General features: G+C 35.9%; 1 protein-coding gene across 11 annotated transcripts in view; it reads left to right on the top strand.

The window, feature by feature from the left end:
- mbl (splicing regulator muscleblind) overlaps nucleotides 1-14,677 on the top strand; it is a 198,570-nt gene that overhangs the window by 143,079 nt on the left and 40,814 nt on the right. For 9 of the 11 annotated variants that reach the window (XR_014878110.1, XR_014878111.1, XM_085187730.1 and 6 more), the window contains one exon: nucleotides 10,601-11,288. Coding sequence is in view for 8 of the 11 variants with exons in the window: in XM_085187730.1 (XP_085043856.1) it covers nucleotides 11,100-11,288 (189 nt within the window). In the remaining 3 variants the exon portion in view is untranslated. Of the gene's footprint in view, nucleotides 1-4,611; nucleotides 4,834-10,600; nucleotides 11,289-14,677 lie in introns of those variants that run through there. The other 2 variants (XM_085187722.1, XR_014878114.1) reach the window with 2 other exon arrangements.

Consider the following 14,677-nt stretch of genomic DNA (forward strand, 5'->3'; position numbering starts at 1 on the left):
GTGTTCATAATAGAGTGACATTGCAAATTTTAATCTCAGGAAAACATAACGATTACGTCATTCATAGAGTAAGTGCATTAATGTAGGCAGCGGCAGCGCCATCTTTGTACATCTCTGTAGTAGGGGCTGTTTTTGATGTGAAAAGCAATTTTCCGAGGACTAAATAATAGAACGCCAGTCGGAAGCCAACATAACAACTAAACGTTTCTTTTCATTTTATATTTTAGCCTACGCAGCTATCGTTAAACATGATATTTCATGAAAACTTGGCACTATGCATTTCTCTGCAAATATATCATAATTATTATTTCTGTAATCATTTTAAAATCCCGACATTGGCTTACTGCATGTAACTACACACTCGTTTCAGTGACTTAATAATACATACTTATGAAATTTACTGTGAATTTTTTGTTTTATTTTTTTTATTATTTGAATAATGTGGTTGAAACTTAAAATTTAAGTATGAGTTAGTGTTTCTACAAACTTTATAAAGCTTGTTAAGACGAAAAGATCTTCTAAGTAGAAGATCAACAAAACAAAGAACTTCTTAGGTAAAACAAATCTTAATATTTGACATATGGTATGAAAATTTAGAGCAGGAGAGCTCAACGTTTCTCTGGACTGCTATAAGACATCGAAAATAGATTTTGCGAATGAGGTTACACGCACCTGTTATTTAGCTTTCGGGTTGGGGGGTGTGCGGGGCGCGGGGTTGCAGCGCATTCATTAATAATGGCCCGCAAAGAGACGCTCTTATTTACGACCTGCGGCGGCTTGCTAGAACCGCATACACGCGATCTTATGCACAACACCGCCCGGCGATAGTTTATACAAACAAAAACTAGTAATGTAAAACATCTTCAAAAATAGATAGTACCTTCAACATGTCTAATCTTTTGTTATCATTAAAAATGTTTAAAAGAGCATGAAGTTATATCAATATCTAAATATTATTATATTTCTTTGTATTTCTTTATATAAGAGCAGTAACAATACTGAGAGGTAATTAAATGTTTTTGTACCTATCATAAAATTGAAGATTTGAAGATATGAATGAACAGGACTGAACTTGTTGAACAATTACAATAAGATTAAAATTAGACTTAGTAGTTACTTTAATGTCAATGGCGAGAAGAGAACACTTTTTACGTTGTTTCTTGTTGATATCTAAAAGGTAGCAACATGTTACCAGAAATTTATGTTTTGAAATAAAACTAACAAGTGATGAAATTGTGAGCATTCGATGTTACTAAAAATATTGATTAAATAAACATTGCAAGTAGTACTAAATTCGTGCATAAACAGTCAGATTGTCGGACTAGGCTGCCAGATGAGGTAAGCGACCTTAAAAGCCACTTAGCATACAGTAGGTAGGTACTATATGCTTCGTGCTGCCTGCTGTATTTCTTATTGCTCTATCATCTATTCGGAGGATAATGCAACATTTTTATATGTACTCCTTACATTTTTTATTGCATAAAAATATATAAGAGATTTTAGATTGACCTTTGAATTTATATTAGTATTTACAAATACATGTATACTTATTATAATATAAGACATATATAATATTGACTTCTTTTTAAATAAGGTTCATATTATTAGAAGCTTTTATTATTGTTTTATATATACTCGGGTAATAAACGAGAAAAATGGTATAAGTAAATCAGAAATTATGCTTTCGTGTTCCTACCTCGGTAAGTCAATTACAGCGATGCGCTTCAAGGAAACTGACTAGTTTCTAAATTCTTCGTACATTTAATTTAACTTAATTGGTGTATGCTAGCCTAGTCCAGTTAGTGGACCGAGAATTTTTAGCTTGGTAACTTCAAAAATTGGCAAATTAAGAGCAGTTTGTCAGATTTTCATAGTAAACTACATTCTGGAGATAAAACTTAACTTATTTTTTATTAATATATTGATTCTTTAATAATACAATCTGTTATATCTAAAAACTGTTAAAAATAAATAGAGAGCAAAACTAAATTTTTATCAAAAAGTATTAGAGTTCATCTTCATGCTTAATTTCTGGTTTCTAAAATTATTTTGAAAATAATTAATTAGAGGCAAAGTAGAATAATAATTATTTAATATAATATGCTAATTGAATACATAAAAGTAATTAAATAGAATCCTTTAACATATGAACGAATTCATAGTTATTATACGGAGTATATATATCACAACAAAATATCATATTTTATACATATAAGCATACGAATCTTAATGAATGATACAGGAAACTTGACGCGTGCTCGGTGAACTGATGCCGAGATGAGCTGCGTAGGCGCACCCCCGCTGACTAATTTATTGCTCAACAATTGGTTATTAAGCGTACGAATAAGGTTATGTATTTATGTATGGACAAAAAGTTCCCCTTCATTGGTCAAATATCTGCACCAGAATAAATATAAATAAAACTATCTTGCGCTGAAAACATAACATGATCGAATTGAATCTATCATTCGTATAACACAAAGAACAAGGAAACATCTCTTACGTCTGTTGGAAATTAGTTTGAAAGAAGGCGTGAAATGTGGTCTGAGATCTGTGCTCACCCACTATTGGTAAGCGCGCTGTTGCCTTGTGTCCGGTTACGCGGATTGTCTGTATGTGTGTGAGTGCTGCGTTTGGCGTGGGACGAAACAGTGCATTTTTTGCGGACACAAGATGTAAGCCAGGTCGTTGATCTTCAATGCTTGTCTCGAGGACTCCGAATTCACCAACGAAGCGCATCTTTTTAAATTACGGTTAATTATATTTTTTTACCATGCTTTATCTTTATGCGAATACCGTCGGCATAAGCGCCATTATTAAATTTATATAAATATTTACATAAATTTAATGATGTAGTGTGGATAATTGTTTCATCTTAATTCGTGGAAGTGAGATTTAATTTAAATGTTTTATTATGTTAAATTGTGAATTTAAGTTATTCGTTATTCGGCGGAAAGTAGGGAGCGGAGTGTCTCAACACCAGGTTTCCTCAGACTTCCCCGGTTACATGTGGGGATACAGCGTGAAGCTGAGGAAGAAGAATTCAAGCTAAAATGTACGATCAAAAATATCTACGTGTAACTCTGTTCAAAAAGCTATTCGATTTCATTGTTCGCCTGTAATATGTGACGGCCTATGTTCATGGAATAAAGCTGCAGTCAATCGGTTTTAAATGCATATTTCACGATGATTTCTACGGAATATAAAATTTAGATTTATTATATAAAATGTTACATAATTGTGGAAGCAATAAATGAACGAAATGAGTAGAAAATACAAAAAATAGCAATTATAAAATTGAAGACGTAATAATTGCCACAAGTAGGTATATAGACGAATCTTTACGTGTTCCGCTCGAAGGCCTTCATTGCAAAAACAAGCGCACGTCGTCGTCTCGTCGTGACTGCGGCGCGGTCTGCACCATCTTGAACATTTGGCCGTATGGATGAACAAATCATTCCCAATTTGGTGTTCTCAAACGAAAAGTAACACTACGTTCTCCTTGACTTCTGCGCTACAGATTCTACGCTGGGCAGCTATCGCAGTCAATACTACTCAGTGTATGTAATACCGTCTGATCCTGTCCGATTTCATAATGTCTTCGTTCTCGATTCTGTTTGTGTTGGCTTTCCCGTTTTCTTGAGTGCACTCTGCATGGACCTTTGATATTGTAACTAGCGCTACTTTACTTTAAAATAAATGTCGTACCATATATTATTATACTCTTAATAATAGATATAATATTCTTGTTTAGTATTCGATGCTATAAATATTACTTATTAAATATACAACATTTTTATTTTAGTCCATCTAGTGTTCTAGTAGATATATATTGAATGCAATGCTAGCATACATGTAAGTTAATACCGTCTTTCAATAAGAGAAAGGTAATTACTTTGAAATTGTATTGGAAGGATTGTTCCCATTTCAGATTCAGCACAATATTGCAGAGCGATCGGTTAGCGTGTCCTCGGACAGGTCACGCCGCAGTACGAGAACTCGTTCTTGCACACTTTCACCGGGCTCCGCTTGCGCTCGCGCCTTCCCCGGCGCCCGTCTCGCGCGCTCGCTTGCACGGAGAATAGAGAGCGCCCCCGCGCCCCACGCCCGTGCATAATGCGTCACTTTGTAATATACACCACATTTGTGCATAGGCTGCGTAACCCTAATGATCCATAAGCATACTCGTTGTCAATGTGGAAATCGTTTGCGATGAACTTACATTTTGGTATATCAAGATTTAACTTTAATTAAATTGTCTTTCGGGACGTGAAAATGAAGCTACATCGGATCAAGTTAAATTTTAAACTGCAGTGCGAGTTAAATTTTTTTCCTTCTTATTGTTTATATATTTTCTGGTAAATATATGAAAACCCACGTTGCCCAGCCTAAACTAAAGACGTCACCGGCCGGAAGCTTGGCAGTGGCGAAAAGCTCGCAACTGCATAAGGAGAAAGGAAGCGGCGTGATAAGGCACCAGGCGGCTGGCGGCCGGCTGGCGCGGCGCGGTGCGGCGGGGCGCGGGTGGCGGGCAGGGCGGCGGGCGCGCTCGGGCATAGGGGCGCGGGTGAGGGGGTGCGCGCGCAGCGACGCCCCGCGCCGCGCCGCTCGCCTCCCGTCAGTCGCCCGCCGACTCCGCTTGTGCTTGTGTGACTCGCGCCGCTCTGTGCACCGCACTCGTGCTCCGAACACGACGCGTGCCGCCCTACCGTGGCCGCGAACGCGACCTCTACGCTACCGGCGAATCGTTTTTCCCCGAATTACATGAGACTTGCTATGATTTGAGTTTTGGACACTTGCGCTCCCTTACCCGGCTTGTTTATCCCTCATCATGTAAGTGTTATCGCTCATTATATTTGAAACGTCCGTAATCGTCGAATTCGGAACTCGCGTCAAAGTGATCGTCGTGAAAGTTTGTGAATAAAGAGTAGTGTTTTACTATTTATATCATTTTGTGTAATTTGTGTCCATATCTAAGGTGATGCCGGGCGATTGGTGACGATTTCCGAAATTCGACTGAATATTAGAAATTAGTAACGCGGTTAGTGATCTAGTGGCAATGTGCAATTTCGACAATCGTCTTCTTCGTGATCTGTGTCCCTCACGTGAGCTTTTGCATTGGGGTAGCTGAAGTTGGCCGTTCGGACGAGAAACAGGATTTTATTTCTTTATTTCTTGCTAAATTTCAATAATAATTTAATAACCAATAGGTAGATGTAAGTCTGCTATTTCATACACACATCTTTATAAAATATTTTCTTTTTATATTTTTAAATATCTCTGAATTCTAAAATAAAAAATATTATTCCTATAATACTTTTTAGAAAATGTATAAAAATTTGAAGTGTGGAATAACACTTTAAAAATGATAAAAAATATCATTTATAAATTTAATTTTGGACGGGACTAAATGCAAATAAATCCAATAATTTTTGTAGCAAATGTTAGATAAAATTATTACAACTTTTTTTACATAAGAGATTTAAGCATAATATCATGTATCCCAAATGATCTTATTTTAATTTTATTTCTCTCATATTCCTAAATATTTTACTGAAAATTGTAGAGTATAACTATTTAACATAAACGTAATAGTTAAATTATGACTTCCTATGAAATATAAACTGACATTATTTTAAATTATCCTTATATTTCAAAGAGTTTCACAATTTATTGTGAGTTATTCTCAAGTATTTAAACAAATACAATATAATATTAATGTAATATTAAAAATGAACATGTAAAACGTTAGAAACGGTGTGTGGGTTAATCTTGAAAATTCTAAGTATATTGAATCAGCTAAGCTGTACATTGGTCTGTTTGCACCGTTTCATCTACGGGGTAACAGCTGGCTCCGCTACCTGCTCGCAACAATGAAACCTTTGTCAATAGAGCCCGTCGTACTACAATATTTTTGTTTTATTTTATTATTTGAATTTTAAAACCGCAAAAGACTGAAGCTCTCTTATCTTCTGTACTAAAATACGAGATGTTGTTAACCTATTTGTAAGCTTTAAATTCAAGTATTTGTACACGTACACTTTAATAATACAAATACATAAGAATATTACATTAATACAGTTTTATAATTATCAAAATGTACTAAAATCTAAATTGATACGTCCGTAGATATTGCACTGAACATTTTTTATCTTATCTATGTAAAAAATAAACGGATATGACACACAAGACTAAGTTGCAGATTACGTGACCAAATTAATCACTGATAAGGTGTTTTTAACGATAAAAGTAGAGAAACCTGTTTAATTCCAAACTAGCAGTATAGAGTTTTTACTTTCGAATATTTTGATATATTTTGTTGGCCATTTCCATTTTTATACATTTTGTATTTTTTGTATCGGTTTATTTTATGTAGATATATATTTAATTTTGCCAATTTAAATATTTATTGTTGAAAAAAGGTACAAAAGTTTGAAAATCCCCAAAGTTATGAGTCCGCAAGTAGGAGTAAAATAATGATACGATTTTATGAGAATTGATCAAAGAATTTGCATATTTAGTACAATTAATGAATATGAGTAAACCATGTGACACTCAAGCAGTCAGCAATCGTCACAACATGGTCGATAAGGCGTGCAGCGCACATTAACGGGCGCGCTGCAGCGATAGCGGCAGAATCGTGTAATTTGCGCCTCGTAAATTTTAAACCGTCGCAAATTTTTCGCTTCTCTTGCTAATTACTAGTCTGCCGGCGTCCCCCGAGGCTGCCTAATGTGCTTCGAACATGTCCCGAATGCGAGAGCAGGACTAGTTGCAATCCGCTCCCCGCAGGTAACAATAGCCTTTGTTTTGACTACAGGAACTGACCTACGTGCCCGACCAGTAATTCAATTTATTTTGCACTATATTCGAATGAGTTCAGTCGGAATAGGAGAATCATATTTATTAATTAAATGTTTATTTTGCCCTTTGTGAAGTTATATGTATTTATAAGTACGTATTTTGCCTTTACCAGGATGTTTTATTACTCAATTTTCATAATAATAATATTAAAACGTTATTCGCAGAAAATTTAAGTTTTTGTACAAAACAATAACAAGAAAAAAATTGAGTTCTGAGTCAACACAGACGCATGGGCAGTGAATGTAGAGCCGTGTGCAGAATAGCCAATGACGATCCACGTGGATGACGACATTTTGTGACTTACAAATTGTTCTTCTGAATTTAAACGAAATCTTTCAATTTATATTATACGTGTTTATGTTAAAAATTAAATTAAATGTAAAATACCAAATATAACGCTAATTACTAAAATGAAATAAAATGTCGCCTGCATAACAAAAACGTTACTGAAATTAGATAAATTCATAAACTGAAAATTCACCAAGTCTTTCTTATAAGAACAAAATAGTGAATAACATTTTCAACGTTTATGTAATGTTCTCAATTTTAAATACATTTTCTATTGTCATTGCAAGCTCTTTGATTTTTAGTTTATTAAGAATGTGTCACGGCTCCAATCGTGCATGTCGAAGGTAATCGTAATCGTTGATAGTTTTTGCGCGGCCGGCGCGGCGCGGGCGTCTGCGACCGTCTCGGGCTCGGTGGAGCGAGACACCACCGCCCAAGGTCATCTTCATCTCTTGTCTGCTTTTCACTTAATTATTCGATAGAGCCGTCCAAATCACTTTTTATCTATTGTCGCCCTGGTTCGAATCTTGTTACTAAAAACCAGCTGTAAAGCCTATACAACAATGGAAGGGAACTTGAACCAATTTTGTTTTTGTGGATACATAATTTATTTCAAGTTGATTGTGTTGCTCGTGCATTGTACGAGGTAAATAAGAATTTTAATACAATACTTCCTCGTAGTATCAATTGTGCCTAACTTGTGCCTATGCTGTGCATGATGTAATTGAATATAACTCCTTGAAATAATAATATTGCAACGACCTCGATAGTTTTAAATATATGTTACATAAACATAAATTTGATATTTAGAATTGATATAATCGGAAATGACATGACACTTTGCTTGCTTTATTTAGTATCGCTTTATATAGATTAATGTTTTAAAATTGACATACTAATATAATCAATCAAAGTTTTAATTAAACCAATAAACCGAGGGCAGTCTAATTCTAATTTTAATAATATCTACAGAATTTAAATGTCATGTTATAAAGTTCAATAGTAGTATGTGTATGTAACGAACAGCAGAAAGCGAAAGGTGCGGATAGATGAGGTAATACCTTGTCCAGGTACATTTACAAGAGTGCGAAAATAGTTACCAATCCGGACATTATGTATTTTTTAGTTTTGTGAACTATTTCTTGGAAAATTGTATGTTTTTTTTGTTTTTATAAATTTCTTTGTTAAAACCCAAAGGCTGTTGGCTTTTTTTAGGGTTCTGTAAAAGAAAAAAAAATAAAACCTTTATAGAATAATTTATGTCTCTTTGTTTGTCAAAATCATTTATCCTAAGATGTGTGTGTCGTGTGGAGGTGTAGAGCTTAAATTAAGATCATGTCTAGATCTACGCTCCCTTGGACTCCCAAGGCTTGGAGCACATAAAAACGTAATCTGTGAAAAAATTTAGTCTGCATTTTGTAGGAAAATTGTCAGATTTGGCAAGAAATGAGAAATTACAATTCTAAGCAAAAAAATCGAAAGATGTACATTTAGTATATTACAGAAGAAACGATTACAAACTTATATTTCTACTTTATGTCAACACGTAATGCCTCCAGATTTAGGGGGAAAGTGGGATCGGAGTGTCTTAAAACTTCCTTAAAATAAGGTTCCTGCTGCCTGCCCTACTGTGTGCGTGAAGCTGATTTTTATTTCATACAAAATGAGTGCGTACGAACCCAAACATAAATTTGTCAATTTTCATAAGTCACGTTTCCGTTAAACTACAACCAAGAGGTGGGCGAGACCTGCTCGTACTTGAACCAAATTAAAATTAATCGGTGAGAACGACACTAGAGTAAAAGATCCAAGTTTTAGTCTCGATCAAGATGAAATGGTACATATTGTTTACTTCTTAAAGCAAACAATGATTACTATTGCATATTTCCACTCCCTGTGATTACCACTTAAATATTACAGAAAAATTCTCGATTACAACTTGATCGAATCGCCGATCACAAAGGCACAGCCCAACTGTTTTTCTCCCTTCCCTCCCCCTCCTTTCCACCCTCGTGCCCGACCGCTTTCACGAGATTCTTATTTAGATTCGCTTCCGTCTGATTGCTCTTCGTAATCTTTTCACTGGGTTATTGAATGTCTTCCCCGTGCGTGTCGAGCATCTAAGAAATCCAGCCAGCGGCGCCACCGCTGTGAAAAGAATCAGTTGTTGATACCCTTTGACGCTAACGCTTCTAGATTCGAGTTAATGCTTTAAAGAAAACGATGTCCATTTGCTTATACTCCTTTAATTATATCATGCCAGAAGATAATATATTTTTACTGCATACTGTGAACATTTTAACTAAGGAATATTTAACCGGCCTGATCTCACAAATTGCAACATTACTCGTACTTTAATTGTTACAACACCTAGTAAGCAATGTGTCTAAAGGTCCAAAAGTAGAGATCATGGCGACTTATAATGACATACGTCGTTTAAATATAAATATCTTTATTTCACTCTCTCTTACATACATATTGACAGATTTTCGTTTATCAGTAGTAAAGTAAAGAAGCCAAACAGCCTTGATAAAGTAAAAAAGTATATTATTTAAAAAATATATATTTAAACATACATTATAAGAACGAAATATTCCCTGCACTTAAATGAAATATAAAATTTTGAAGATTATGCACGGTGAAGAGCGCGACGTTGCGTTGCCGCACACTGAGCTATTTTGAAATGGGGTATGCTTTAAATAGCGCATTACGATAGGATTTGGTTTCACGAGTTTTTCCCTGTTACCGGCCCCAGACAGTCACGTTTCGAGTCAGCGCCCACACAAAAAATGGTACCTCTAACACTTGTTTATTTGCATCCATATTATATGTCTTTTGAAGATCATTAAAATTTTATTATTATTGTAATAATTAATTTTTATCTACCAATAACATGTACTAGAATGCCAGTATTACAAAAGATATGGAACGTCTTATATTGTCTTGCGTTATTATTGGTGATACACCTGTCCTAAATGCTCTCACCATCCTCGTGTTTACTGTCTATCTGCCATCGCTGGCCCTAAGACGTAATCATGCTACTTAGAAAATATAATTATATGTTCCAAATAAAACATACAAAGTTATAAATTTCCTTTTAAAAGTTCGGTATCATATTCTTGCTGAATGTTATATGAATAGAATGGATTATTATAATACGTATGTTATTAACATTATGAAACCTAGTTGTTTTTAGTACTGTTATACTAATTTATTAATAACCTATATTATACTGTTTTATGATTAACATCAACAATTTCTATAACACCAAATTGTACTTGAAACTTTAATGTGATAATATAATTTTGAAACAGCTATATTTGCTGAAACACTAATAATTTCTTCCTAATATTTATTTTTTATCGCCGACTCGCACAGTACACGAGTTGGGACTCGGGAGCCGCGTGCTGCTTGCTAACCCAGTAACCCGTGTGTTTGTTGTTCACAGAGTTGAGTCCCGCACCACTCCGGCTTGCTCGCTGACCGCCGGACTGCTAGTCCAGCTTCCCCCGCGCCCCCTCGTCGCCCACCCGCACCGGCCGCCGCCGCCATGCTCGCACACCAAGCACCGCTCGCCCTCTACTAAAATCTTCCGGCAACATCGATACGAACGCGTGTGATAATAATAATTTAATTTAATACTTGCCTAAACAAGCTTGCAACGTCGGTGTCTTTGATTCTAACCTAATTGTAGGATTAATAATTAGCATTTAATATTCGGTACCGCGTGCTAGTCGCTGCGGTATTACGTGTTCCTCCCTACGTGCGTGTGTAGAAGTGTATATCGTGAAGGGTGCGCGCGCGCCGCAGTAGCCACGAAGCTAACAGCCCGAAGTGAGAAGTGCAAGTTTAGAGCGCGCCGGCGCGCTCGCTCACCGCTGCATATGCACCGCAGTCGTTCCGCGTAACTGTGCGCGCTACCCCCGCCCCCGAACGCAGCGGCAACGATGGCAACCATGGTCAACATGAACAGCCTCCTCAACGGAAAAGACTCACGCTGGCTGCAGCTCGAAGTGTGCCGCGAGTTCCAACGCAACAAGTGCTCGCGACCCGACACCGAGTGCAAGTTCGCACACCCCCCGGCCACCGTCGAAGTGCAGAATGGAAGAGTCACCGCGTGCTACGATAGCATCAAGGTGAGCCTCTTTTTATTGTCTACTGCTGTTGTGTGTAAAATATTAGTGTGTAATTATTATCATTTAAACATTAGCAGGATAATTATTCTCATCGTAGAGTCTGTCGCAATTGTGATAGGCAATTCTATATATAATATGATACTAATTTCCTTGTATTGAATAGGTTTAAATGTAGATTGCGGAACTAATAATACAAAAGCTCAGTTTGTTAATAACGAACGAACGAATATCTTTAAAGAACTAACCTCAAATAACCATATCGTTAAAACTCTGATATAAACATCAGTTCCTTATTTCGGCAATTAAGTATGTAGACTATAATCAATATTGAAATCTAGCAATTGGTAGGCACGTGGTACGTGAGTACCATTAAAATTGAATTATTATTGTTATACTTAATATCTGAATTATATACATTACCTATATCAAAGTTAATTGTCTTAGTGTCTAGTTATTTAGAAAAGTCATGAGCAGTTTTATTATAAGTAAAATTTTAGCATTTTTTTGTTAAAACCCAACTGTTATGAGTGTAAAGTACAAAAATAAACAATAATAATTTTCTCCTTAAATTAGACATTTTCTTAAGTATTCATTTTTAACGCTACCATTTCGAGCACCGACCTCAATTCCAAGGCTAGTGTGACGTCATTCGCCCCACCGTGGCCACCGTCTACCATTGTATGGGAATTGGCATCGGGCTAACATAATGAACAGGACGATGACTCGCCGGCGCCTTGACTTCTTAGGGTCTTTCTAATCTATATGCTCCAAGTTGTTTGTTTTATGAGCTGTAACGATTTTATATCAATGCGACATCGTCGTTATATTTCGTATTTTGAAATATGCCACCGTTATCAACTTCTCCGAATTATTTTAATATTTTATTATTCTTATACTGTAATGATTAATTATTAATTTTTATAATTCGATATAAAAATCAATTAGACATATTAGGCTTGCTATTTAATTAAAACCCAAAAGCAACACTGACACGAGATAAATATTTTACATAAATAAAACGGTGCAGTTTCACACCATGAACTATACAATATATTATAACTTTATCGTACAGTTTGCGGGGGCTCTCCGTGATACGATGCTATCAGTTCGTTTGAATGACGCGATAATATGCTTATATTTTTGCGAATATAAAATATATATTTTAACGTTGTGGAGCACTCTTTTTAAAATTGACAATTATTATTATACCGACTATATTGCGATACGTAGTTGATGGAATATTTTGTTTTCTTCATTACTTCTTCATTACATCGCCGTATATTTAATGCTTGGTTGACTAAGACGACGACAAGTGATAAAATGTAGGAAGGTAGAAGCACAGAATGCTCACTCGGCGCGATTTCCATGGCTGTCGTCCTGATTGTCCGCGCCGTGTTTCAATAACTCGTTCTGTGCGTTGCAACTTTACCTTTTGCATGGCTGTCGTCTCCGCATTGTTCGTGGGCGGTGGAATTACCAGTAAAGTTGTCAGAATTCTAAATAACTTTCGTCACGATATATACGTTCTTTACTTTCACTTTTTTTTTTCACTTTTCTTCACGCATCTCTTACACTGATTAGACAGAGAGATAGCAAAACGGAATGTTTAGTCAGTCAAGCTGTAGAAATTAAAATAATTTAAATATTTATACACCCCCTAATAACATAAATATGAAAATTATACTCTTATAGAGACAGGGTGGGTGTAGAAACCGCTACATTAATTTTAATGGGCGTATTTTATTAAGATAATCTCCACAACGACTTAGAATTAAAACTTCAAGATTTAATTTAATTCTCTTAATATAAAAGATTTGTGTTACACATTGATTTGATTATAATCGTAAATTAAAAATATTTTCAAACTGCTCGGTGTTTAGCTTAAGACATTAAACAATAGACAAAAGCATTAGGTATATTGTACTGGCTTTGTGTATCGTATTATCGGACAACAATGGAGTTGCCGCAGTCTGCGCGTATGCTGTGCAGTCGGCGATACTTATCCTTGATTTTGGTTCTATCTTGTTTTCGTGTCAGTTAATTAAATTGCCAACACTAGAATGAATAAAATACGAAATTAAAAATTAGCTTGACTGGAATAGAATATATTTTCGTTATAATTGTTTAATTTTTCACTTAAATTTGCCAATGATTTAAACCGACATAACGGTCTTTCGATTGATTACCTTATGCAAAACACGAGTATTAAACGAAAATATTAGCGAAACAGTCTACGAACAACCTTCGCATTTGCCATTAAGTCCGCCATCTTAGTGCAAATTGTCACCACATGTACCGAACGCAATCGAGAGCTGATCAAACAAGCCGCCCTCGCCCGCATCCCGCCACGCCGCGAAAACGTCTCTCGTGATTAAGCCTTCAATTACGCGATATGACGACGGGGTCATATTTGATTAGGCTACGTGTTGTGTTGATTAAAACGAGCTTATTGCCTTATTCACTTACCCTTATCCGCGCTTACAACCAACTTTACCGACGGAACCGGATCGCGGAATAACTATCTATCTACTCGTATACCTACGCGTGTATTGAGGCTAGGAGTGGCGTCATCTGACATTAAAAATTGACCATGAATCATTCACTAAATGTTAGTATGGACAAAACAAGCTTAGCTAGCTGCTATAACTCGCGCACGATTCCTTTCAGTTTTTGCCAAGTGTCTGTAAAAATCAGCTCGTTTACGATTAACAGCTGTTATTGGAAATGTCAAAGTTCTGTTTGTTGCATTGTGTCTGCTCTTTCATGCGCAGTGCTGATAACATGCACAATAAAGCATGCAGATATTCTGCGAGGTTCCACTGGGAGACATTAAAACATGAAAAGCCGCTGACGCCACGGGCGCGCTCGAACAGAACAAGCTAAGTACAGAAATAAATGATGCTTACGCTGCACCTTACAAAAGATTATTTGATACATCTAGACTAAATGTTACACAAGCAAATACTACTGCTAACGGAAATAGCACGGTTTTTATTACTTATAAAATCACCCAGACTGATAATGACATCATCACAAAACAAACAAACATTTGTCTTGCTTTAACCATTTTTGTTTGAGCGTCATGTATTTTAAACTAGTAGACGAGAGCACTGTAAAGAAACATTTGGAGAACAATATGGATTTATTACTAACTTTAATAGCCTTCTTTCGCTAATGCAAATATAAGAAAATAAAAACAATTACACAATTATCAGTGATCGGTACAATTTTATAAGTGACGGCTCACTCTCAGAACCCACTCGTATCTCGTATATTGGTCATTGGTCCTCCCACGCATTTACTTTCGTTATGCAACAGCGCATGCTATGAATAAATGTTTAAAATATAATTATCGATGACAGCATCAAAATTTATTTCCGTTTGATTAA

This window comes from Heliconius melpomene, chromosome 1 (genome assembly GCF_056956725.1).
Source record: "Heliconius melpomene rosina isolate 202511_hmr_F chromosome 1, ASM5695672v1, whole genome shotgun sequence".
NCBI lineage: Eukaryota > Metazoa > Arthropoda > Insecta > Lepidoptera > Nymphalidae > Heliconius > Heliconius melpomene.